This window comes from Amblyomma mixtum, chromosome 8 (genome assembly GCF_055824585.1).
Source record: "Amblyomma mixtum isolate Tamu chromosome 8, ASM5582458v1, whole genome shotgun sequence".
In the NCBI taxonomy this organism is placed as follows: Eukaryota; Metazoa; Arthropoda; class Arachnida; order Ixodida; family Ixodidae; genus Amblyomma; species Amblyomma mixtum.
Window position 1 is genome coordinate 15,656,402 of NC_143019.1, and position 26,986 is coordinate 15,683,387.

Here is a 26,986-nt window from a genome sequence, read left to right on the forward strand (position 1 = left end):
CCCCATTAACCATAAACCATAACAATCTTAAGAAACGGAAATGGCGCAGTCACTGTCTCGCTTCTCGGTGGACACCTGAACCGCACCGTAAGGGAAAGAATAAAGGAGGGAGGGAGCGAGAAAAGAAAGGAAGAAAGAGGTGCCGTAGTGGAGGGCTCCGGAATAATTTCGACCACCTGGGGATCTTTAGCGTGCACTGACATCGCACAGCACACGGGCGCCTTTTGCGTTTCGCCTCCATCGAAGCGCGGCCGCCGCGGTCGGGTTCGAACCTGGGTACTCCGGCTCAGTAGTCGAGCGCCGTAACCACTGAGCCACAGCGGCGATTGCGATATAAGCTTGGGTGTTCTGCGCAGAATGGGCATGCGATTTGCTTTGGACGTATCTTGTGCATTAAACTAAGGTGAGCGTGTGTGTTAGTCTGCGAGCGTCTGACGGTGGTTTCTGTTTTCGTCAAGGACTTATCCGGTTGTGGGTATTTCATCCTCTTTAATTTATAATACTGTAATATATCATGTTATGTGATCATCCCCTGGCTTTCATTTGAGAGCCCCTCTCGTAGTGCCCGCCCTGTCAATCCTCAGACGACGGAGTGTGCGCCATTGTTGCCTCGGAGGGTCTCGTCTCCAGGGGTGGTGGTGAAAATATTTTAATGAAATAGTAGGAGGTTGCAGCGGCGGTTGGAGCTCTGTCCGGAACTCCACTGGCGTAGGCTTGCTGTCCGGGCTCTTTCGATGAGTTGCTTTTGACTCTTTTCGTCCGAGCTGGTCAGAGCTGCCTCCCACCCCTCTTGCGTTGGCTGCTTATTGACAGCGAACGCCTGATTTCGTTGGCAGGCCCATATGGTACAGGTCCACCTTCTCTCCGCAGAATTTGCAGTGTGAGTCAAATGACTTCGGGTCTATGGCATGCAGTCTTCGTGGGTTGTTGTAAGTGTTGGTCTGTAGCTTTCGGGGGTGTTGTTCCTCCCCTTTATCTAGTGTCTTAGCCGGCGGAGGGTAGACCCGACGGGATAATCTTAAGTGCTGAAGTATGTCATTGTGAAAGAAGCCAACAGCCACAGAAACCAAGGGGCACAGGGGATTTCTTGGTTTCTGTGGCTGTTGGCTTCTTTCATATTTATAACGAGCCCCTCATTCCCTTCCCTTGTTTGCTGAAGTATGTCATTGTAAGTTAGTAGTGGGGTAGGAGGTTTCACGGCATCCCAGATAACAGTTTCTGTCATCTTGTGCGTTCCTTTCCGCGGTATATTCAGCGCTATACTTGACATTATTCCTTTCCTGTAATTCCTAAATGACGATTGTGAATCTGTAATGATCATACGGTTCTGGTCGGTACTGTTTGCCCCGATGGCTACAGCTGCTGCGATCTCCTCCTCCTATTCCGCTCGAGTTTTTGGCACTTGATGTTCAGCTCGTTATCTACACGATTTCTGTCGCCATTTCCCCCTCATATTCGGCTGCGCCCCACATTCTTAGACGTGTGGTGTAAAATTGGTTTTAGGGAAAGGAAATGGCAGTATATGTCTCACATATCTCGGTGGACACCTGAACCGCGCTGTAGGGGAGGGGATAAAGGAGGGAATGAAAGAAGAAAGAGGTGCGGTGGTGGAGGTCTCCTGTATAATTTCGACCGCCTGGGGTTCTTTAAAATTATTCCGGAGCCCTCCACTACGGCATCTCTTCCTTCATTTGTTCTCTCAATCCCTCCTTTATCCCCTCCCTTGTAGCGCGGTTCAGGTGTCCACCGAGATATGTAAGGCAGATACTGTGTGGTGCGCTCCCATACGTTTTTTTTTTTTTATTGCGAAAGCAATACTACTTGCACTTTCACGCCTTTGCCGTGCCGCGGCCGGTGACCACCATCGTGCCGCGGCGGTGACCACCATTGACCTTCATTTGACGTTGATTGCATTAGATTTGATTAGATTGGATTACATTAGATTGGATTGGACTGGATTAGATTGGATTGGAGTCGATTGAATTGGATTGGTTTGGATTGTATAACCGATGCATCACCACAAGTCTAACCACAAGCACCACCACAAGCTACATTACCAGCTGTACCATGGCGTAGGTACGGATATTGCCTTCGCAATTACCGGGCTTAACCAAGCTAAGCCACAGCGAATTTTTTGTAGGTGTTTAGCACTGGCTTAGTTAGCATTCGGTAGTGCAGTGCTCTAGAATAATTTCTACTAGAGACTGCAATAACTTCGACCACCAGGGGATCTTAAACGTGCACTGGCATCGCACAGTACACGAGCGGAGTCTGGCATTTCGCCCCCACCGAAATGCGGCCGCTGCGGTAGGGATTCGAACTCGCTACTTCGTACTTAGCAGCAGAACACTATGCACGACCACCACTCCGTGAGTACGCTGTCTGCCCTCCCGAGGCAACAGAACACGCCTCGAGAAGCCATCACCTCGGGCTCGTAGCTTCCACTCTGCTGCTAGATGCAGCCAGATGTACTTGGTACAATGGCGAGCACGCTTAAAGTGAACGCTAGGCCACGTGGACAGGCGAGAGAGAACTCTCGAGTGCGCAGCACATCCTTTTTTTTTTTTGTTATTGTCGTTTCTGAAGAGAAGTGGCCAGCACGACGCAGTAGGTGGTTTTCATTTGCGTGCGTAATGGTCTGCGGACTTTCTCAAGTTTGTTATCTACGCTGTAGGCAGCGCCTGAATACTAATTAAGTTAAGCCTAACGAGCACGCTCACACACTACGTGAGCGACCGAAGCGGCGGGACAACGAAACGATCCGATTGTGCGCGACCGCCTCTCTCTAGCAGCGCTGAAATAACGGGTTAGCTGAGACTGGCGAAAACCGGGTTCTCGCGCTGCCCGAAGGATGCAGCTTTCTTGCTTTTTTTTTTCTTTTCGGCCTCCCTGAAGCCGCCGGTTATGGACAGAAGCGTTTTTATGGGTCACTCCCGAACGGGCCGGTTACGAGGAGGCGTATGTTTCTTAGACCGTTTTCGTAGAAGAAAAAAATACGGTGTTTAGAGCGACTTTCTGATAAAGTTTCTCGATAACCCCCTCTTCTTTAAATATGCCCCTGGGTATAGTTTTTATATGAATGCGCTGTACAGCAGCATGCAAATATGTAGCGTTGGACCGAAATCACCAGCATATTCTTTAAAAGAAAAAAAAAGTTTCTGTCGTCAGTCAGTGTGTATAGCGTGGGCGTGTTCCATTGGAACGAGTCCATCCGAGTGTGCACTCGGCATCAAAAGTATATGGGTCAAGAGAGCACGCAACAACAAAACTTGAATTCCTTCGTCTTGAATTCAAATCGTAGTGTCCCACCGAAATTGTCAACCATGCTTGAAGTTGTGACTACTACTCCCAACGGCGCCGCGCTTTGCCAGTCTACTGACGCATCCCGGATAGACTTCTTGGTGATCACTTTTAATGACTATCAGACTCCCTCCGTTCGTGAGCACAACTAGAGAGCCACGCAACCTGAATACTCTCCAGACTACTCGAGTGATAAAGTAGAGATCTATGTAAACAGCTCCCACTGTCTCACGCGAGAGACCGTTTCTTGTGCTTAGTGGCACAACCCAGCGACGATTTGTCGTTCTACAAAGCTGCTTTCGCATCTCGCCAAAAACACAGTCGCCAAAATGTGTCACCCTTCCTTCTCCCTGCGTGTTTTGCGGCGCGGTACAAATTTCACTTTCGCGCAGTCCCCGACACACGGCGGTCACAAACATGGTGTGGTGCGCGAGCTTTTTGACGCCGGGAGGCGCGAGAAGAGGTCTCTCACCTGTCGTAGAGGCGGTTGTCTGCCTCGCAGCGCTCGTCACGCCTCTCCATCCACTGCTTCCCGTGTCGGCAGGTGGTCAGCAGGAGCACGTCCTTGCCGTTGTTCAGGTGGTGCAGGGCATTGCGCGTGTCCGAACCGATGCCGTAGACGTAGCGCTTGCCTTTGAACACGAGCAGGTAGCCCTTGTCGACGGGGCCCGCACCCTGAATGGCCGGCTTGCCGCCGCGCTCGGGGTGCGACCGAGGAAACAGCGGCAGCGCGATGTCGAAGCCCGGCCGAAAGGACGACTCCGGGATGCTGCTTTTGGCCAGCATCGCCATCCCGATGTCGAGCCCCAGCTCCTCGCTGTAGTCGGGCCAGGTGCCCGAGAAGAGGTTGAAGATGAGGTGGTTCTGCCCGCCATTCCACAGCGGAGAGTCGGTCAGACGGGCCGCCCGCGCGTAGTCGGGGCTGAGCGGGTCCCGGTCCAGCGTATCCACGGCCGGCACAAACACACACGCCTCTGATGCGTCCGTAGTCGCGTAACTAGACTGGCGGATCACCCTCAGGATCCGCTGGTAGACCGCCGACGCGGGCGGAGCGTCCGACTCAGACGGATAGACGTACACCTTGAAGTCACGACCGCGACACCTCGCAAAGTCGAAACAAGAGTGCATGCGGCAGCGCCGAGCGTCCGGCGGCGCCGTGGCGGCACCGTCCGACGAGCCGCCGCTGCGGAGTGCTTCGCGCTGGCGCCGCCGGGACACGGACAGGTCTTCGGCATCGCCGCTGTCCGCGTACGGTCGCAGGGAGCCGCTCGCGTACCCCTGGCGTCGTCCATGGGCGCTGAGCACGGCGTGTCTGTAGCACAGGACCAGCAGGGCCGAAACGCAAGTAGCCAGTAAAAGGAGCAGGTAGCGCTTTTTGGCTTGCATCAGGGGCGAACACCGGGGCCCCCGCCTCACCCGGATCGCGAGTGCGGCACCCCTCACCGCAGGCGCCCCGGCTCACGGCATCCCAGTTGTCAGTGGCGGCCGACACGGCCTCGGAGTCTGAGCGACTGACGCCGTCCGCGACGACGTCGCAGCCATCTTGGCGACGCTGCTGCTCCTCCTTTTCGAGTCGAGCAGCGAGCGGCGGCTGGCGCGCGCAGACGACAACGCCGGCGCGGAGGAGGGCGCTTTTTGCCTCAGCCCGCGTTCGCCGCTAGGGGCGCCACCATCGGGCCCCGCGCGCGCCTCGAAGGGTTTCTTTTTTATTCAAGCCGCGGCCTGACGGGAATAAACGCCGCAATCTTCACGTTCTGAGACGTAATGTTCGGGTCACGTCACAACAGCAATTAAAGACCCCAAATGTGAGTCAGCGAGGAGTAGACGTAGTATACGAACGCAAAGGTTATTGTGTTTGTCGAGGTAGCAGGCACACTTTTCGCTAATAAGCCGCGACCTGCGCGGCCTGCAAAACCGCTGCAAAACTTGACAGATGACCTCATTTTTCGTCCTTGAAGAAGCCAGGGCCAAGGCTTATAGCTTATCTTCTTTCATCATCTTTCCTGTAACCACTACACTGTCCGCGTTACCTGAGGTGCTTGACTCGTGTTCTTTTGTCTTCGCTGACAGAGATGGAAAGGGAGAGCGCGCGTTTCCGCTCTTTGTGCCAAGCGGCGGTAGATCGGTTTCAGTCTAGACGACGCGCGACGTCGCCTACGAGCGCCGCCGAGGCTGCAGCTACACCGCCTTCTCGTCTTGCGGTGACAGCAGCCGCTCGGTGCGCGAGTCCATGAAGCACACACGGTCTCATGACACAATCCGTTTATTCTCATTTTTCCCCCCAGTACAAAAGCCCTACGACTAGAGTTTTCCACATGCACATTCTTAATGCATGCACACACACAGCTCATCGAAGAAACACATAATGTACACCTCGTAGCAAATGTGCAAACACACCTATATGGCACACACAGGAAACAAAAAAAAATTATTCATTGGAATGGCTGCAACAAGTGTCTTTTTAACATGAACTAGAGCAAACACTTGCAAAATTCCAACTACACTAAAAACCAGCCACATCTTGCACATTACACACGTGGTCACAATTATTATCAAGAGCACCACTTATGAACATCTCAGCAGTTGAGTTCCAAAGCTTTGCACAAATCTCTATGAACAGGATTTACTTTGTTCCGCAAGGTTTGCTGGAATAATTTGCAATGGACACAGACTCACTGCACATTCAGATATGTGAAATATAACCAACTACAAAATATTCACAAAAAAGAGTGGCAATCATGACACAAACTGACATTGCAGCTAAGCTTAACAGAACAAAGCTTACAAAAGAACAGTTAGGATAACAGTTGCCTTGTGAGCACACCAACGGTCTAGAATCAGCGTCAAAAGACAGCACAGTTAGGCAGCTAAAATGTTTGATTCACAGCTGATCGGTTAGCAGTTAGAAAACCAACACAAGCATGAAAGTAAAAGGATGATGCAAAAACAGGAAAAAGCAGGCAGCCCAAATGCATGCCACAAAAGGTTGAGCACAAAACAATGTTCTAACGGCACAAATATTTCTTTTGTTCTAAAAGCCCAAGCAAGCGAAAAACACAGCTTGACCATTACCATCTCATGCTGTAGCTAATTTTTTTTTTTTTGAAAAAGTCTCGTACACGGATGGCAAGTGTCCATAAATGACCAAACAGTGTTATTCATGTGTTCTGAACAGCGAAAAACATTATAAGCATCATTAGCGTTTGCAAGGCTGTTAACAGCCTTCTGTTGCTGCTTCTTTTCTTTTGTTCTTTAAATGCTTCCAACCATCACAATGAACCAGAAGCTTGTGAGTTTTGGTTAAAAAAAAAGCAAGCAAAGGCAGAGTAACAGAGTACCACTTAGTGGATCCACATACGAGTAAAACGCCATGCCAAAAACAGCAATGGCACAATCTAGACATTTTGTGACCAGACTGCAAGTTCTAAACCTAAAATCTTCTTTACGCTGGCTATGTCGTTAAAGTCAGTAAGGCAATACTGGACAAAGACCAAGAGCTGATGTTAATGATAGTGAAAAGCACCATTATCAGGACCACAAATGCAATGACTGGATGGCAGCAAAATGAAGAATAAGAAAGAAATGAAAGCAGTTCCAAGGGCTTAAAGAGCACCGTTAATCAATGAAAGCCTTTGTAAAGCATCAAGAATAATTGTGACAATGTTGTGACAGCAGCTTTACAAATAAGTTCACACAAAAACTTTCAGAAAGCAGTCAATTATACAGCATACATTGCGGTGGAATTTCGTGCAAAACTATATTTTAAATAAATTGGTCTGGGAACAGTAGTAGTATTGAATTCTGTACAACAGCAAAAAACCTGGCGATCACAAAGTTGTTGTAAAATAGTCTTAAGGGCTCTTTCCTAAAGCAGGATGATTACAAAGATTGCATGTTGGGATGCACGACTCCTTCGCTTTTGGCTTATTGAAAAAAATGCTGAACAAAACTCCCTGACTGCACAGTAAGTTTTTAGATAACGTTGCATTTAACAACCATGCAGCAACAAAAGGTATGCACAAGAGACTAACTTGGGGCCTTTGAAGTTTCTCAGCTGTAGTGCACCCAATAGGTAGGTAATATACCCAAATATAGGTAGATAGGTAGATTTAAATGTACCCTATTGGGTACATTTAGAATGTACCAAACAGGTAGACAACTGGGGGCAGGGCGGTGAACCTTTGACTGTGGACAAGAACGGTATGCCAATAAATGTGTCTAAGTACATTATAGCGAACCAGCTCTCATCAGCATCCTAAGCTGTTGCACCAGTAACTGTTAAACTGCAACCAGTGTCTTCATCTCCCCAACACTTTATTTTGGTGAAGACTGGAGGCAATACAAACGTGAATTATATTCCACTAGTGCAAAAGGCAGCAACAGAATAATTTGCAAGTTGAATAATGTGCTTTCCGCTGAATGACATCATTTAGGTGCACAAAGATGTGTATGACAGGTACAATGATTAGCTGTTGCGTTAAGGCTATGTCTGCACCCTTAAAATCAAGTCCCAACTGCACGCAGATCAAAATAAAAGTTTCGTTGTCTTCAAATTTTAGTCTGCACTAAAAAAAAAAGAGGCGGCGGCGTACATGAGTTTTCTTTACCCTCGTGAGGCTTCTAATTAAGGAGCAGACCTACTGTCATGGTCAACCTATATTTGAGTAAATAGAGCCTATATGCGTATAAGCCAAGCGAATGCATGCCTCTCATTTTTGTCAATCTTGTAGCTGCGATGCAGACTGCAAAATTAATTTTAGTTGGAATGCATTTGTTGCACTTGCAGGGCTGTGATCGCATCCGAAAGACAGAACACAGTTTCCTGAAGTTCATTTAACTGGCCACTTCTGCGGGCACATAGAAAAACATCATAGAAATAATGTACACACCAGGGCTACCAATCTAGCACTTGCATTCCAGTATCGTACAGAGGCATCACAAGATGGCGCTAGAACCATCTGTCAGGACTAAGAACAGCTGCATAAGAAAACAGAAAATGGATGCATGGGTGCAATTTCTCAGCTTTCCCCTGAACTACAGAAATTATAAGTTTCTGTTCTATACAAATTGAGGGGCACAACAATACGCTTCAGACTCAAAGACTGCCTTGTAAAGGCACATTCCCGACAAGAATTCTTTAAAGATCGGTACAAAAGAAAGAAAAAGTACTTTCATCACTCAGCACCACACATTTTCAGTCGTGACTACCCTCGCGAGAACTGAACATGCTAAGCCATCCCTTGATGGCGATTACGTTTTCAAACAAAAGTCTACAGCACATAGGCAAAATTGGGACACGAAAATAACTAGCTCAAAGACACTACTCTAACATATAACTAAAAAATGCCCACGAGGCCTAGTAAAAAGAAAGAAACTTGTTCGTTAAATCAACTATCTGCAACACATACAGGCAGGTGTCCACTCAGTAATGCTTACATCGATGTGGGAATTGCGTACCATCACAACGCTACATTGAAAAGGAATAACAAGAAGCACATTCTGCTGTACTAGGTCCACAACTAGGTAAACAACACACAACTTCCAAAAGAAAACACTCGGCGTGGTTGCAACAGTTAGACAATGGTAACTCCTGTCATTAGTACCACGACGATTTCCTCAGTGACTGCTGTGCACTCAATCCATATAATGCATTAACTTGTGATCCATCTGTCACAACCAAAGTTCAGAAAGTTACATCAAAAGAAACACCATGATGGACGCAAGCAACTGAGGTAGTGCACTCAATGAAAATGCTAAACGTTCAAAAGTGTACAGAATATGGCATGGGCCATTACGTTTTTGCTGCTATCAGCAAAATGCAAAGAGTAATTAATTGGTAACCACACCTAGCCTTGCGCAGTCTCGGTTTGCAGCTAAGAGGGAAGAAAAAAAAAAAAGAAATCAACAGAAGCATTACAACCTAAAGCGGGTGTTCCACAAATGATACCTGCCCAAGAGAGACAGGGGGCTACACACTAGTGACAACATTCTACATTTAGGAATAACGAACCTGGCATGAGGTGTTAGTCTTATCACACAAGTCTGCAGTGGCAAACAGGCTTCCCTTAACTCACTGCTGGACATAAATTGGACTAGCTTCTGTTGAACATTCCTCACGTGCGGCATGATCCTACCTTTCACTACATCCCGAGACCACACTAACGGCTTGCAGCATGTGGCAAGCCTGATGTGATGCCAACCATGCTGGAAATATTAACATCGCTCTAACTTTGCTGCAGCCACCAACCTCCCAATGTAACTTTCTTTTCTTCTTATTTTCCTGTGAGTACACAACACATACCACAACTAACGTTTGGTGTAGTAAAGTCATTATGTCACAATAGGCAGTGGAAACGTCTTTGCAGTTCTGTCTCATGGTTACATGAATATGACGAAGCACAACTCGTGCCCCATTGAACTCGCATGCAGCTGAAACTGCTTCCCAGAAAAGGCCATGAACATTTTTTTTTTCCTTGCTCTTAGCAACATAACCTGTTGTACTGCTAATAATTAAAACCCACACATATGCCAGCTACTTAGAACTATAAATAAAGCATAAAAATAAGGCCTTAATGGTGTCTGTGCTTTTTCCTACAGCAATGAAAAACAAAAATACACACCAAGATAAATGAAGGCATGCTTCTGCACTGCAGATGTATGTGGTGAACGCCACGGCAAAGCTCACTTAAATAAGTCACACGCTTCATTAGTAACCCACAGCCACCACACTACTTGCTTGTACTATAGGATACAGGAAAACACTTGGTGTAATGCGACAAAACTAGGGTGACTAATAAGAATTCTGCTAATGCCGAATTCTTGCACACACAAACATTATGCACACACTCGCCTACAACTTTTTGAGTTTGAGACACAGTGGCGAATGTATGCAACTCTAAATTATGTTCGTTTATGCAGACTGCAGAGCCAAAGCATAGTGGGCTTCTAACGGTAACGTGCGGGTTGTCAAGTGCAGTGCCGTGAAAATGAACAAGTGGTTGCAAATAAACGAATACCTGTGGGTCTGCACCAATTTCTATCGCCAGTGTTGTGGATCAAGGCCTGAAACCTTTCACTAAAGGCTTTCAAAACAGCACAACCTGCTCCTGGGCAATCATCTCTGCCACACGAGCGTAAGCCTTGGCTGGAGTGAGCTGGAAGGACTGCGTCAACTTCTCCTCGGAGACGTCCGACCGGGAGACACCTTTGCCTGGCAGCGTTGATCGCCCTCAGGTGTGCACTCTGTTCTTCAGACCCCCGTTGGACATCCCCGTGCGATGGTTTCCGGTCAGTGGCTTGACTGCGACCGACGGACGGGGGCGCGTCTCGAAAAGAGTGTCTGAATCCGAGTCTGAAGCCATCAGACTGGTTGTCAGCGTCTTTCCTGCAACGTTACAAAGCAGCACAAAAAATATTTGGTCAAATGTTCAGGGGAATCCCTCAAGGTGGAGTAGATTTGTAATAAGGGACTAATTACTCATTGATGTCAATGAGTATTTACTCCCTTATTAAAAATATTTAGGAACAAAAAGGAAAAGCCTTGGGAAAAAGTTACATCCAAGAAAGTGGACCCTTAGAGCAACATACTGATACAGCGAATACCAAGAAAGAACAAACTTTCAACTTTCAATCAAACTTTCAAATTTCAATCAGCTTAGTGCACATTAAAATCATGTGTAGTTCATAAACATGACAATTTGCAAGCTGCCTCAATCCTGATGCCAACTGTATGCGACTTGGAAGTACATTAGCACTGAAGTAATGGTCACCAGCAGTAAATGGGTCACCAAAATAACAATGCTTGTTGTGCACTAATTCTTGCTAATGGGTTACGAAGATCAACCATGTACTCTTCCTCTAGGTGGGGCTTTGACATACCTTTAGGTATGAGGTCGAGGCTGTCTTTTTCGATGTCGCGAGAGTCCTTGAGCAGCGTGTAATTCCTCTTGATTCTTGGTCGCCGGAAGTGCATCCTGTGAAGGAGCACAACCCCAGATCAAGCATTATAGTACACACTCCTTAACACAGTACTGACCAGTGACGTGTCCAGGAATGTACCATTGGGAAGAGGACATTGAAATGCAAATGCAAAAACGCAGGAATAGGAACTGAAGGTGAAGAAATACAAAGGCCTTCACAATTAAATTTGAAAAGCGGCCATCCCACTTTTGAAGAGGTAGCCAACCAAAGACATTTCTAATCTCTCCAGACTAAAATTTCTGCATTCTGCTGTTCGTGTCTGAATTGTATCATTTGGGTTTCATCTGTCCCCGACAGTACAGTTTTGTAGTATTTCCGAATCTCACAGTCAAACCTCATTATAACGAACACAGATACAGCGAATTATCGGATACAAGGAAGTAAAAGAAAAGTTTGGTTGGTCATGCTTTATTTTCATGGGAGTTCTGTCTGTATAACGAAATGAAAAATTCAAACTTTGACACTGTATCGGTTATACCAAAGCAGTTTTTGTATTGACATGGCTCAAAATGCTCAAACAAGTAAAAAAAAATTTCTAAATGTTGATCCTTTAGAATCGCCCACACCTAAAATGTGTTCGAATCACCCACGCTTCCGCACGCCACGCCATCTAGGGAGAGCGAATGAATCTAGCATCAATGGCTGCCTAGCATGTGACCGGCACGTGATTGAACCACCGCCCGCGCACCCCTGCCACCCCTGCCACCCCCCTGCCACCACAATTTCCGAACCTCGCACGCTATCTCTGCAGACCATTCTGTCGCCGCCGCTGTGGAACGTGAAGCAGTTTCACTTAAAACGAAGATAAAGATACTCAGGGCAGTTGACAGCAGGCGCAAGGAAAAGACATTGCCACGGACTTTGGTGTTGCGCCCAGCACTCTATCAACCATCTTGAGCACAAGGCAGAAGATTGCAAACGTTCACTCTGCAGGCGCCATGAAGAATGACAGGAAGAGTGTAAGGCTTTGTCACCACCAGGATGTTGAAGATGTCTTGTTTGCACAGTTCAAGGACATTATAGCGTGTGACCTGCCTGTGCTTGGTGCCGTCCTTTAAATGAAGGCGAGAAGTCTCGCTTGCGTCTTCGGCCACAATGACTTTCATGCAAGCAGTGGCTGGCGGCAGCGATTTAATGACTGCCATCAGACAAAGCGGGGCCGGGTCTCAAAGCTGCTTGAAATTCTTCTACAATGACTGAACATCAGAACACCGCCACATTGTCAAAAGGCATGACTGCATGCTTGCACCGACACTGCTGCACTGTTTGTGGAAGCTCTTCGAGGTGCAAGATGCCTGTACCAACAAACAACCTCACTGCAGTCCCAAACTGAGCTCGCTCACCTGGAGCAGAAGCAGGCCAGGCCCCACAGGGATGTGGAGAGCACACTCAGCAGCAGGAAAGAGATGATGATCACATACAGGACACTCCAGTCTGCAAGGGGGGAGCCAGTCAACAGCTACATTACCACCACTGGTTGCCTCGGGAGAAGTTTGGAGAGCAGTTTCATCCACTAGGCACTCTCTTTCAGTTTTTCAGTTTCAGGAAGTACCCCATTTTACGTACAAGCCCGCAAACCCCAAGGACCTTGTAGAGCCACGTTTCAGCTCTAGCAAGATTCAACAGCAGTTTCAAAGGGCAGCACTAAAGCTTGACTCAAAGTGATGATTCTCGATGGCCAGCTGTCTGAATGTAAAGCTAGCTGCAGAGCATGCCGTCAGAATTTTGGTTCAGTAGTAGCAAAGAAATCGCGAGCATTTGAGGCAGAGTTAAGACAATGCAAATTCCTTGCAGTTGAAGTTCATTACAAGAAAAAGAAATACAGAAAAGAGCAATAAAGAGAAAAAAGAAAGGAAAAAATAACGTGCCACTGACCACAGTTGCTCTCTCGATCCCCCAGGCTGGCTCGAACAAAGTCCTCCATCCAGAAAGCTTCGCAGACGCAGCGCTTGCTGTATACATCACATGTTCCGTGCCCAGAGCACTCGTTTTGACACACTGCGCAATGGCAAGGGAGGAAGGGAATGAGCAAAAGCACGTGCCAATACCGCAAATCGGTGGAACATGAATACTTTGTGTTGCAGGGGTTAAAAATAAATCTTTCTTCTACAATCTCTCAGTGATAAAGTTCCCTGTCGAGTAGTAGCCCTTACTGCCCAGTAAGTATTTCAAAACTTTTCACTTTCAGAGTAGGTCTGTGCATACGCAGGCAGTGCACAGAAACATTACATTGTTGCAAGTCGAAAAGGAAACAGAAGTCTTTGCCAGCTGTTCTGTCAGAGGCCCAAGGCACGGTGGCATACATGGCCATCTCTCAAGTAAGAAAGACACCCTGCTGCACAACATTTATACACTAGAACTTTAGTTATTCCAATTTTTTTTTAAAGCAAGAACGATATAACGCACTACTTTCTGCGAATCTCATCAAAAACCAAAATCAATTACTAGCCTCAAATTCAAAAAAGAAAAAAAGGGGAAGCGAAAACAAAGGAAGAAGCAATTTTTCTGAAAATTCCTCTGTCCAGCACAGTCAGCACCAGCAGTAGTAGTTTCCGTCTTCCAGCTCCCGAATTGCAGGTCTGTCGACAGCTGCATTACCTAAGACTACCGATATGCACTTGAAAAACTAAACAATGACCTTCTGCACTCACCAACAGTGTCCACAGACATCACGTCCCAGTCGAGCAGAGCACTGTGAGTCCGCAGCCTCTGTTTCAGTCGGGCAACCATGAGGGGACCTCGACACAGCACCCAGGAGCCCTTGGCATTTTCCTTTTCCGCCACAAAGGTGATTCGCACCCTGCAGCAGTCGGCGAGGCACAGTAAGGAGACAGTTACAGGTGCGGCCACAAAAGCTAGGCTGATCCACAAATGGCAACTTCACACAGCAATCACGCTGCAAAGTTGAACACTGCTAAACAAGGCACAGAAACAACTACAAAGGTGGGGCCATTTTCCAACGTTTTACAGTAACCTTTCACAGCTAACTGCACAGGTACTAACTGCCGTCAACATCCGCACATGACGAAGGCACATGGCACTAGGTGCCCCGTCCCGTTGCATCGGTGTCAACCACAACAAGCACATGTGGCGCATTACCTGCTTGGTGCACGAGACAAGAGCTTAAGCTCAAGTAACATTGGTGATATGCACACTTCGTTTCACGTGGGTGCAACTGATGCTGTCTGATAACAGACGCGGTACAGAATAGAAAACAATATTGATGTGTGCGGGGCAGACACTGCACTTGGAAGACCTAGTCTCGAAGAATACAGTTAACTGCAAAGGCACGTTGAACACGGAGCCAACGAAAGTCCCAAGTTTCATCAAAGCTTGGAAGTGAATGGTCCAGTCTGCATGGCAAGGCCAACAAGATATTACTGCTTTTGTTTTTCTTTTTCATGGCTCCTAGGTTGAGTAGACTTCTGAACCTGAGTGTCCCTGAAGCAGCCATGCATGCACCGTCAAGTACACTACAGCAAGTGAGAAACAGCACAGGCAGGAAAGAGACTAAGCCACAGACTAGGTAAGAGACTAGGCCAGAGACTAAGTAGCAAAGGGCACAAGATGAAAAACCGAAGCGGCATTCCGATGGTGCCAAAGTAGCAAGAGAAAAAAAAGAAAGGGGGAGGGGGCCAGCAACATGTCAATTGGCTTTCGAAATGGTGCTCAGCTAGGTTAGGCTGGTTGGCTGATGCTGGCTGGTAGAGATGCCTGCAGGCTAGCATGATGCACAGAAAAGCAAAACCGAAACTAAGCGGTTGACTGTTCTCGAGGACCGGGCAATTCGTTCATCGTCAGGCCTGTCGTCGCATACTATACGTCAGAGGTGCGCGAGTGACTGCAGCATGGAACTCAGGTTTTTGAGAAGGACTATTTTAATGATCTCTTGCCACACCGGTCATGCCTAGACATGGCTTCCCTTCTGGAGTCCATTCGAAATAAGCGTTGCGAGACGCATAGAGTCCGAATTAGTGAGCGTCCGACGTCGTAGACCTAAATGGGCATTAGCCGAGATTGAACCAGCAATTATAATTTGGATTTCCGAATTAACGGGCATAAATTAACAAGCTTTTACTATGAGAAATCACCAAGATTAAGTACATACCTCCGGGAATCCTGCTGGTAGCCCAGGTCCACAAGGTGCACTCTCAGTGTCTCGCCATCGTGCAACAGCAACTCAAGCTGCTTCAGCACTGTGTCCTGCAAAATTCGAAAGATTAAACAATATGGAACATGAAACACTAGCACCAGCTAAAATGCATAAATCAGCGCAGTGATCATGTAATGTGGCAGTCTTCAAGTGTGAGAAATGTGTGTTTGAGCTGCCTTGAGGAAAGCTACCAGCAACAGACATTGCTCATACCTGCGAGTTCGTATTGTCCTAGTGACTTCGCTGCTTTGACGAGGCCTTTCATGACCAACAAGTAGTCTGACCGAACAGTCAAATGAACAGTCAAACTTCCTGTCTGAAGCAGCTGAAACCAACAGGAGCCTTCTGGCAATGACTGGAATCCAATCATTGCCAGTTTTTCAGCAGAGCATTTTCACACAGAAATACTTCGCGAGATTAACACTCTGTCTGTGACCAACTACAATGCCATAATCAGAAATTTATATAGTACACAGTTAAATTTGGGGAAAACACACATGGAGCCATCATTTTGTGTCAGCCAGGTTTATCACTGTGACAAAGTGTCTGATGTGCTGATAAAAATTATATATCAGGTAACACAGCACACCATCCGTCAATTTCTATTTTGTGACCTTATTACCCAGAACAGCTTCAGTAACATTGTGACAGCATTACTGCTCATGGGAAGTGGCTTAAACTTGTACAGTACTGCAATGAGATGCAAAGTCTAAAGCACATATTATCCACATTATGCAAGAACCAGAAATTGTTTGCATATGCATATAAGGAATATGTGAAAGTCACATCATTGGATGCAAGCAACAACAACAAAAAAAATCCCTGCTAGCACAACATTGATGCTCCAAGGTTGAAACAGAAGAAACGGAGCTTTACCATCACTGTATACTGGACGTTAGGTGGTGGGAAAGTAGAGCACAAAAGCCAGCCAAGGGTGGAGATTTAAGCTAGTTGGCTCAGCATGCTTCAAACAAGCTAATTTCCGGGTGACCAAAAGGTGACGGTAATAAGCTGATCAAGCAGGGACAATAAGACCCAATTTTGATGACACTGGTTTGCTTTCCCATAAAAACAACAAGAAAAAATGGAAGAACAAAAGAGTGAGCTGCAATGAGTAGATTCTTTTCTTAAACCTTTTTAAAAAAATGAAATAAAGAAGAAAAGTTGTTCTTATGGCTTTATGGCGTTTAACACCCCAACGCAACTTAGGCTACCAAGAATGCCGTAGTGGAAGGCTGCGAATAATTTCGACCACCTGGGGTTCCTTAACGTGCACTGACATCGCACAGCACACGGGTCTCTCGCATATCGGCTCCATCAAAATGCGACTGCCACAACCGGGATAGAACTTGCGCCTTTCAGGTCAGCAGCGACACCATATATAACCACTGAGCCGGCGCGTCTAGCCAGAGAATCTAGAAGAAGGAAAGCTGTGATGCAGCCCTTTCAACTCGGCTAGTCAGACATAAACTGATCACCTCTATACTGCTTCATATTTTCACAGCAGGCAGAAGACAAAAACAATGAGAGAAACGGCAAAGTATGGCGGCCCTGACCAGCTGCTCCTGGGTGAAGGTCTCGATGTCCACATCCAGCAGCAGCTCCACCTGCTGGGCCAGGCTGGGCGTGGGCTTGACGATGAGCGACGCCAGGTCCTGGCCCGTGGCCCCCTGGGCGTCCGACACTGTCAGCGTGAACATGTACCGGCCGGGGATGAGCTCCGACAGCCGCAGGACGGGCGAGAAGCTCGAGTTCTCCAGGATGCGCTGCAGGGAGGAGACAGGCAAAGGAGTGCGCATACACTTCTCACAGGGCTCAGGTGTAAAACGCCAGTAGTGTACATGAAAAGGGGGCAAAGCATCCCAGGATGGATTCTGAAGCACAGTGGAAGCAAGGGGCTTATTCAGTACATAAACCAGGAGAGGTGATAGTTACTGAGACTAACAACAGTACCAGACAACTACAAACCTTCAACTGCAGGAAAAAAATTTGTTGTGGCTGCTCTTGTTAGGATAGGTGAGAGCAAGCAGAACAAAACGTGCTGCATCACAAGTTGGAACCGAATCCACAGTCTCTAAGCATCATGTGCAGTTTATAAGTTCTTGAACTTTGACGACACCTGCCCTTCCTTCAATTTTAGTCAGTGTTCATACGCACGAACATACAATGCAGCCTTCACAGTGTCAACCAGCACACATGGGCATGAAAACAACTAAAAGTATTTGAGTGTGACAGATTTAAGAAGGGCTTTAAGAGCGAATCGTAAAGACTGCCTTCTGAATTTTTCTGTGTGATGTAATTACACAAGCTTGACAGGTGAGAAACAGACCAATGGGAGATTTTTTTTTTTTGATAAATAAAATCAAATTACCAATTTAATTAAAAGCTTTACATGTGCCCAAGATAATTACATTTTTAATATTCACAGCAAGCATCATTCCCTGCTGGGTGGTGGCTGCTGTGCTCAGTTTTGCCAGAATGCTAACGCAATTTACAACAAAGTGGATCTCTAACAATAAATTCTCCCCCATGATTAAACAAAGTAGATTAGCAACCACACATAAACACCTTGTTTCCTTTACCACAGCTATCTTTTCTCTCCAAGGTAAAACGCGATGATACCATTACAGCTAAAAAAACCTCAGTGCTTAGAACAAACTGCTCAGCTTACATAGATCCAAGTTCTGCTCGAGTAACTAGTAATACAAGCAAGCACAAGCTCACTCAACACCGGGCCAAGTGAAGGCACTAAGTCAAACATGCACACATGAACAGAGCATGTAATCCAGTGATGCATAAACTTTGATAAATCCCCTTGGTACAAATTTGGTGGCTCACATGCTCAGTAGCTTCAAACAATTTATTCTGCTCGAAATTCCCCTCACAATTAACATACGGTAGCGGTACTAGTTCTCGCCACATTTCTCAATGTTTCCAAAAGTACCGTCAAAATAAAAATTGCATTTTAAGAGGCTCAAGTGTGCTCATATTTTCGATCCTGGTAGTTTTACAGTGGATAACTACAAATGTCACCCAGTTTTAATATTCGGTGCACTTTCTAATGTCCTTAAGAATCTCAGCTGCTGTTCTCTTCTAAGATGACAATGCCAGGAGACAAATAAGTTTAATTATTCTTCAAGTTACATCACAAATGAACTAAACAGGGCTCACTTTCAGCAAGAAACTAAAGCTTACAATAATCGGCCAAATGAAAGACCTTGTTCAAAATGAAAGCACATGGCCCTGCGGCCCGAGGTCTCACCCCTGCTGCCAGTGATGAAGGGTCCCGTGTCCAACGCCACGAAGTGATTTCCACATCGTCGGTGGACCGTGAGCCATTGAGAGAGACAACATCCACAGGCAGGAAGACTGTCCGGTCACCCCCTGCGTCAGCCTTGGGTGGTGCATTCTTGTCTGCAAAGTCCGCATTATCACTTATCATACGCAGCACCAGCATAGAGGCCAAGCAGTGGTCAAATCAGTGCTATGCTGTGAGAAAGGAACAGCAATGGAGGAACAAAGGGAGAATCAGAGTGAACAAATGGTGATTTTTTGAAGCGGCAGTGAGGACTAAATAAGCAGTGCCAGAAATAACTGCAAAGATGAGTTTCGTTAATTTGACTTTGGTCAAATTAATTCCTTAATTAAATTAAGGCAAGCGTAGCAGGAGGCGGCAGAAAGTTAGGCGGGCGGATGAGATTAAGAAGTTTGTGGGGATACAGTGGCCGCAACTGGCAAAGGACAGGGTTAACTGGAGAGACATGGGAGAGGCCTCTGCCCTGCAGTTGGGCGTGTAAGGCATGATGATGATGATGAAAACACAGTGACAGGTATTTTTAGTCGCTAATATTATGTATCCTCTGCTAGTCACTTGGTTTGCTTCGTAGACATGCAACTCAAGGCTTTTAGGGGCTTTGGGTTCAACCTCTGAACAACAAGCAGAGCCTCTTCAAAACACAGTTAAGGGGGGACACTGGTCTTAGACATATTTTCCTTATTTTTAGTCCAACAATAATGAAACTCTACCACCTTGCTCAGTTTTTTATACTGATTTCAACAATGAAATTACCGTTCTCACAAATTAGTCGGTTCCCAAGATAGTTAATTTTAATTAGTCATTCATTAGTACCTCGGTGCAGAAAAAACTGCTCAATAAAAAATCATTTTTAATCCATGGCTGCGTAGTATGGTGAGCAAAGAGTGCAATAATCAAAGCAGTTTTTCCGTTTTACCCTCAGTAGTAATTTTACAGCACTTGGAATATCAATGTTCAAGGTGTGAATTCAATGCATCGATAAACTTTGCGAAATTATAAATTTTTGAAGTGCGATTGAACAAATCTGCTTTGATTATTGCACACACTGTGCCTTCAGCTTCCCTTAGCAAATAATACAACATCTCTAGCTGTCCTAGATGTTGAGATATCGACATACTAAGACAGCTGGATGTCCAAAATTTTCATGCCATTAAACTGTCTGCTCCTGCATAAATTCAGCCCACATGATGATCTGAATTTAATATTATGGTCAAAATGTTCATTTCTTGAAGGAAGAAATTGATACAGTTGGAAAATAGTAACCGTACATTCCACAAATGTGATTTTTTGAAAATCGATTTTTTGGTCATTTTTCGGTCTCAAAGACCAGTGTCCCCCCTTAAACAAACATTAAATGTTGGTTATGATGCTGTATCAGACTGCAGGATAAAGAAAGAATTGCAAAAGTCCTATGCGAAAGTTTCTGCTACACATACCGTATAAATGCCTGTAAGGGCCGCACCCGTGTATGAGCCGCACCCGTGTATGGGCCGCACCTGTGTATGGGCCGCACCCGTGTATGGGCCGCACCCCGTTTTCCCCAAGGAAATATTTAAAAAAAAATAAATCCATGTAAGGGCCGCACCCGAACTTAGCACGACCCAGGTGGGAATAGCCTTCTAAATGCACACGCCGTGGCCTCCGCGATCAGCTCCGGCTGCGAGCAAAAGTGCGGAGCACTTGATCGCGGAGGCCACGCATGCGCACAGGAGCTTCCAAGTGCCGTCCATGGATAGCGCTCAAGGCTGCGGTCATCATCATCATAAACTTTTTTTCTCCGCCGTGGCCTCCCATTATCCACATCGACATCAGCATCACCAGCTCCAGCCTTTTGTTGTTTTTGTGGCGTGTTAGCGTGCCCGCCGTAGTTATGGTGGTTGTAGCTTCTGCGTGCTGCCGCCGAGCTATGCAGTTTTAGCACGATGGGCAAGCGCCTTAATAGCTATACGGCTGGGAGTTAGCTCTCGAACACGCAAGCGTGCGGCGGGCAGGAAATTGAACGCGACCGAGGAGTGCGTCCGATGATGGTGCAACCAGAAGGATGCATTGAGAAACACAAGCAGCAAAAAGCCCGATTTCCGAGGCAAGCCGTGAGAGTTTCCTGAAATGGAAGAAGAGCTGCTCTCTTATGTGATGGAAGTGCGAAACCACAACTACGCGTTGACAGCGGACGCGCTGCGCGGATTCTTTTGGGATGAGCCTGCACCAGAGCACAGCACCAGCTCAGAGTCGAAATACTCGGCGAGTGACGATTGGACGCAGAATAAATGCCGTTCATTTCCTGATTGGTGTGTTTTTACTTGAAAAAAATTTTTTTTTCGCAAGTCGCGTGTATGGGCCGCACCCCGAAAATCGGCCCTCGGATCTGAAAAAAAAAGTGCGGCCCTTACACGCGTTTATATGGTAATAGATTAAATTTCGTGTCATGATATATCAGTCACCAGTGGAAGAATTGAAGGGCATAGATTCTAGACAAAAGATGTTCAACCCATAGTACAGGCTCGTAAGTACTAGCTGACATGTAAACAGTAAATTTTATGGTTCTCTCATCTCTGTTCAATGCAAAGAAGGTGTTGGACCCACATTTCACTGCAAACAATCATCGCAGTCCTCTTTGTCAACCACCGAGGAGGACAAAGGGGTAGAAATTAACTCACTCTGAGTGACGATGATGGAGACATTGTCCGAGCTGGTCAGATTGTTGGCATCCAGGACATCCAACTTGAAGACGTACTCGCCCGGAACAAGGTTGGACACCTTTGTTGTCGCACTGTTGGGCTCTTCGATCTGGCTTGGCTTGGGACCTCTGAACATTGTAGCGCAGTTGAAAACATAAGTCAGGAGAAGATACAAACTTAACAGATCACAATAAACTCTGCTATATCCTAATTTCAGCCTTAATTAGGGCTTGTGTCAGGCTAACTACACATACGATCACGGGGCAAGGTGTACACCAGCTAGGTATTAAGCATTAAGGTACAGAAATGTAGCTGAGAAAAAATGCACCAGCACTGACAAAACTTTTACTGTACAGCTTTTCTTTGTCCCAAACAACTTAAAAGCTGAAAATCTGTCTTCCACAAAGGCAGTGCAATGGAAATTTGTCTTTCATGACACATTCAAGAAACAAACTTTGTAAAGTTTGTAACAGCAACACAAAGCACGGCTCACACATAAAAAATTTCACACAATCCGCTTTTCATTGCCATGTTCACCTACATATTAGCTTTTGGCCAGACTGGCCACTCCTAATCTGATCTCACAAAGGTGATCTCACGAAGGTGATCTCACAAAGGTGATCTCACAAAGGTGATCTCACAAAGGTGATCTCACAAAGGTGATCTCACAAAGCACAGCTGATGTTTGTGCTAGCACTGTGCTTATTATTTTTCACTCTGTGCAGATAACTTTCGTAAATGCAACACGACATGAATTTGCCAAGTGCAGGTTGAAGTAGGCAGCCCAAGAGTTTCAAATAGAGCAGGCTCACTGAATCTGGCTCCAATGCCACAGAGTGATTCCCACGTCGTCGGAGCTGTGGCTTCCGTCCAGCACGAGTGGCTTGTCGATGGGCAGCGAGACACGTATGTCCTTCCCAGCGTCAGCCGTAGGAGCCTGGTTGGAGGCTGGCTTCACAAAGACATGAACCTCAGCCGTTGCAGTCTGGTCGGCTGTGTCGGTCACCTTCAGGAGAAACCTGTACACGCCGACCTCCATGTTGGACAGGTGCAGGTACGGGCTGGTGGTTCCCTGCACACCAGACACGGGACGATAGCACAGGACGCATGAACAGTACCACAACAAGCCATGGTGCAACGGCAAAAGGTCCCAGATGTGGCTAATGAGACTTGAACAGTGCAAGAAGAACTTATGATGCATCTTTACTTGTTCTGACACTCACAATACACCTCGTTAAGCAACTACATAAATGTCAGAACATTTCATTTTCACATAGTGAACTATCAAATTCAAACTTGCTGAAAGTACTGAGAGGATAGATCATTGAGGGAGTCAGAAAATAAAAGCTGCTAAAGCAGTTCACGCCCCTTATACATAGGCCTTGCCGACAAACCTTGCCGACAAACCTTGCCGACAAACCTTGCCAACAGACCTTGCCGACAAACCTTGCCAACAGACCTTGCCTACAGACCTTACCAAAAGACCTTACCAACAGGCTTTTCCAACAGGCTTTTCCAACAGGCTTTTCCAACAGGCTTTTCCAACAGGCCTTACCAACAGGCCTTACCAACAGGCCTTACCAACGGGCCTTACCAACGGGCCTTACCAACGGGCCTTACCAACGGGCCTTACCAACGGGCCTTACCAACGGGCCTTACCAACAGTCTTCGTGAAAGGTTTTACCAACAGGCCTCTCCAACATACTGTTCGGGTCGGAATTTATTCCATGCTTTGCTGCTGCTGCTGCGCTTTACAGTGGTGCCCTATGAGGAGTCTGACCTGACATTTTTGTGAAACCGAACATAAAACCCCATTCTGCAGAAAACATGAGCCAGAGATTATCCACAACAAAAGCTGCATGCTGCGAGAACTAGAGGCACTCAAACGAATTGGCTGAGTCAAAAGCACACCTCCATGTCGACGTGCTTGTCTGTGTCGGGACTCTTTGTCCACTCCCAGCTCTTGATCCCCTTGTCATCAGTGCTCAGGTTCCCATTCAGGGTCACCTCGTTGTTGGGCATGTACACAACAGACTGTGGTCCAGCATTTGCCGTTGGTGGGTAGTCCATTTCTGCAATCAAGTTTCTTTCGTCACACCTTGCACAGGAACAGCGCAGAAAAGAGAACAACAAGCAGGAGCAATTTTACACCAAAATTACACAGTGAATCAAATGACACGAAAATATAAGAATAAAAATAGTAAAAGTCAGAACAATACTAAAAGGGGATGATTTACATAAAACAAAACTCGGGTGGAGAAAAATAAAAGCCTCGACAAGTAAAGACCATGCGAAATACAAAAAAAAAGAAAGGAATAAAATGCTAAAAAGTAAAACAGCTAGACTACAATGCACTCAGTACAGTCCTGGTAGGTGCAGAAAAGACCCACAGTTGTGATTAAAAGATAAAGATGCCTTTTTGAGAAGAATGAAATCAAATATGTACGACTCAGTTTCATTATATTATGATTCAGATTAGTCCAGTTAAAGCAAGGCCACTGAGAGTGACACTTGGTGCCAACAAAATCAATCTGGTTTTATCTTTTGTTAAAAGTTACAGTGTGTATACAAAGAGGGCATACAAGTTACAGTGAGTAAACTCCTTTATACCACCAGTATACCACTCAGAACGGAAAGGTCAAAGGTTAAAGAAATGCAAAGCACATGTAAATTGTAGGGCGTACTACTAGCTTTCAAGGTTTCAAGCATGATTAATGGAAGGCGAAAGAGTGAATATCAGTTTCAGTTTATCTCTGGATGAGTACAGGTCAAAGCTGAAGCAACTAAATCGTCAAGACTCGCACATATGTATTTGATAAACCCCCATTGCCTACAATGTCGTCACAACACGACTACACCTCAACCAAGGTGCAGTGACCAAACTCAACATGCAAAAAGACGAGCACAGACACAAGCAGCACACCTCCTTATGCCTCTGTGAGTTATACTGGCATACCTTTCAGCACAGTCACGTTAGCACTGGTAGAGTTTGTGACTCCATCAGAATCGGTCACCTTCAACCTGTCAATGAAGGGGGGAAGGGAAAAAGAAGGATTATGTAGCTCAACCTTTGCTTCAAAAGCAAAGCATGTTTTAGCTGTCGTACATTCTTTCACAGCACCACAAAACATAAATAACCAGCACAAATTTGTACAGGCAGGAAACAGAAAAACTGCAGTGCATGGGTAAAACCAAACAGCAAATGGGGGCTACAGACAAACAGACATAAGAATTGCACTTTCCTGCAGTTTTTTGCAAAGAAAAACACACATAGGTAACATATTAAGTGGTAAGAACTGCATTTAAGACCCAGTGCGCATGAAATTAAGTATGTCTTGTGGGGACGCCTTCGTCCCCTGCGTTCGCTTTCCCGCATTGCACACCCCACTGTTGTTAGCTCCTCCGAAACGCGCTCTTCTGTTTTGGTTACTTTAACTAACAGGGGAGGGCGCTCGCGTCGTAGCGACACCAGCGCCACGGATGGCGTTTTGCTGCGCGCGCGCGGGGGATAGCTGGCTCGCTTCTGCTCCGCATCGGGAAGCGTGTTGGACGTTCACGCGCAAAGCTCCGCTCTTGGCCGCGGGCGTCCTCGTGTGGAAACTTCTTCCCCTCAGCTCGTTCCGTCGGGCCTCGGAGTTTATCCCTTTGCCCTACCGTGGGCGGACGTTCGCTCATAGCCGTGCTGGTGAGTCGGACATCCTAGATTCCTCAGTGTATTTTGTTGCTAGCTGGCGTTATTGTTGCTATAGCAATAAATGCCTTGTTTGTGTCAGCCAGTGTGTCGTTCCTTTGTTCCCGCAGAGCACGGCCCGCCGTGGTCGGCGTGCGCTCAGTAGCGTACGCGACCACGGGGTGGGGTCCGCGCGGCTTTGAACTGTGTCAGCCGTGCTTAAACGGGGAGAACGTGTATATCTCCCCCTTTTTTAACCCCACATCTGGCAGCCCAACGTGGGGCCTGCTCTTAGAACATTGGACGACTGTCAGTTCGGTTCGAGGAACGCTCTTTGTCCGGACTTGACAAGTGGTAGGCCTAGTGTGAATTTTGATCGCTAGGACCTGCGGCATGCTTTCTTGAGTGCGAGGTGTATTGCGCTGCAGCATGTTTGAACTTTTCGACATGCTCATCATGTTTTTTTTGTCAAGTTTTTCTTCCTGGAGTTGCTTCAAGAACCACTTGGTCTGCATCGAGGGAGCACGAGGCCTAGCGCCCGCGGAGTTGCCGAGCCCGAAGCGAGTGAGTACGGAAGCCGCGTGGGTGGTCCGAGTTTTCTGTATATATTTTCTCGCTGTCTCTTTTTCGACTCTGGGAGCCGGGTGGCCTGGGGCCACGGGTGCCGTTACGAGCTCGCTGGTATTGCAGCTCGGCACCGGGCGTTCCGACACCGTCCGATACGGTGGGCGCCGATCACTCAGCAGCTGCTTCGTGCAGTGAGCGGGGAGGACCACCCCACAACGCTGATGTCTCCTCGCGGCTGCGCGCACGAAACCCGTTTCGGGTCTTTCTTTTGTTGGGGGTCATCGACCGCCACTATGGTAGTGAGGCCTAAGGCTATTCATAGCTGCCTGCGCCATGTCAAAAGTGACACGACCACCGGACCGTGGTGTTGAGAGGGGGTGCACTTTGCTGGCCGCCTGTTTTTTTTAACCTCGCATGAACCGAGCATTCTCGTTCAACTCAAGAAAGGGCTTTGTTCACTCGAACTTTGCGTTGCACAGCCGCCCGACACGTTTTGCTAGCGAGTTGAGCATTGAGCCACCAGGCCTTTGTGTACGCCGTTTCCCCTCCCGTGACCTACGTTAAAGGCATGCGGAGTGTGTTTTGGCAATCTTTCAGATCCAGCGGAGCCACTGCGGCTTGCTGTCCTGTGCACATCGTCTCGCTGCCGCCTGCTGCGACGGAGCGGCCTGTATCCTGTTCGCCGCATCCATCCGGGGCAGCTGTGGCGAGACCAGACAGCAGCCACCTCTGGCTGCTGTTGCCCTGGCGACTACTGCGGAATCTTGGCCTGCGGTGGTCAACCGGCCCTCCTCTTCGCGGGCCTGCGGGCACTTAGTACGCGGGCCATGCGAGTCGTCCCAGCGGAGACCTTCACGCCGCCTTCGGAATACCGCGGAAGACTGCGTGCACTCTGTCGGCGTGACCTCCGCTGCACGACCTGCCTCAAGTGCATGAAGACCAGGAGACTCCTCCATAGCATGTAACTTGCAGGCGCGTGGGTCTATTTAAGGTTGGGGGGATGTGGGGACGCCTTCGTCCCCTGCGTTCGCTTTCCCGCATTGCACACCCCACTGTTGTTAGCTCCTCCGAAACGCGCTCTTCTGTTTTGGTTACTTTAACTAACAGGGGAGGGCGCTCGCGTCGTAGCGACACCAGCGCCACGGATGGCGTTTTGCTGCGCGCGCGCGGGGGATAGCTGGCTCGCTTCTGCTCCGCATCGGGAAGCGTGTTGGACGTTCACGCGCAAAGCTCCGCTCTTGGCCGCGGGCGTCCTCGTGTGGAAACTTCTTCCCCTCAGCTCGTTCCGTCGGGCCTCGGAGTTTATCCCTTTGCCCTACCGT

At 47.3% G+C, this 26,986-nt stretch overlaps 2 protein-coding genes across 9 annotated transcripts in view; both read right to left on the reverse strand.

The window, feature by feature from the left end:
• The window catches only part of ttv (exostosin glycosyltransferase 1 ttv), a 164,024-nt gene extending 159,112 nt beyond the window's left edge, over window positions 1-4,912 (reverse strand). The window contains exon 1 of the mRNA XM_089556601.1: window positions 3,773-4,912. Within this exon, the coding sequence (XP_089412727.1) occupies window positions 3,773-4,686 (914 nt within the window). The 5' untranslated portion in view covers window positions 4,687-4,912. The remainder of the gene's footprint in view (window positions 1-3,772) is intronic.
• A 635-nt stretch (window positions 4,913-5,547) lies between these two features.
• The window catches only part of LOC149331456 (dyslexia-associated protein KIAA0319-like protein), a 35,244-nt gene continuing 13,805 nt past the window's right edge, over window positions 5,548-26,986 (reverse strand). For all 8 annotated transcript variants that reach the window (XM_089556605.1, XM_089556604.1, XM_089556603.1 and 5 more), the window contains 12 exons: window positions 24,384-24,448; window positions 23,339-23,499; window positions 22,240-22,499; window positions 21,407-21,555; window positions 18,696-18,847; window positions 16,990-17,199; window positions 15,389-15,483; window positions 13,932-14,080; window positions 13,156-13,278; window positions 12,624-12,714; window positions 11,179-11,273; window positions 5,548-10,684 (listed from right to left, as the gene is read on the reverse strand). In XM_089556605.1, the coding sequence (XP_089412731.1) occupies window positions 10,530-10,684; window positions 11,179-11,273; window positions 12,624-12,714; window positions 13,156-13,278; window positions 13,932-14,080; window positions 15,389-15,483; window positions 16,990-17,199; window positions 18,696-18,847; window positions 21,407-21,555; window positions 22,240-22,499; window positions 23,339-23,499; window positions 24,384-24,448 (1,705 nt within the window). In that variant the 3' untranslated portion in view covers window positions 5,548-10,529. The remainder of the gene's footprint in view (window positions 10,685-11,178; window positions 11,274-12,623; window positions 12,715-13,155; window positions 13,279-13,931; window positions 14,081-15,388; window positions 15,484-16,989; window positions 17,200-18,695; window positions 18,848-21,406; window positions 21,556-22,239; window positions 22,500-23,338; window positions 23,500-24,383; window positions 24,449-26,986) is intronic.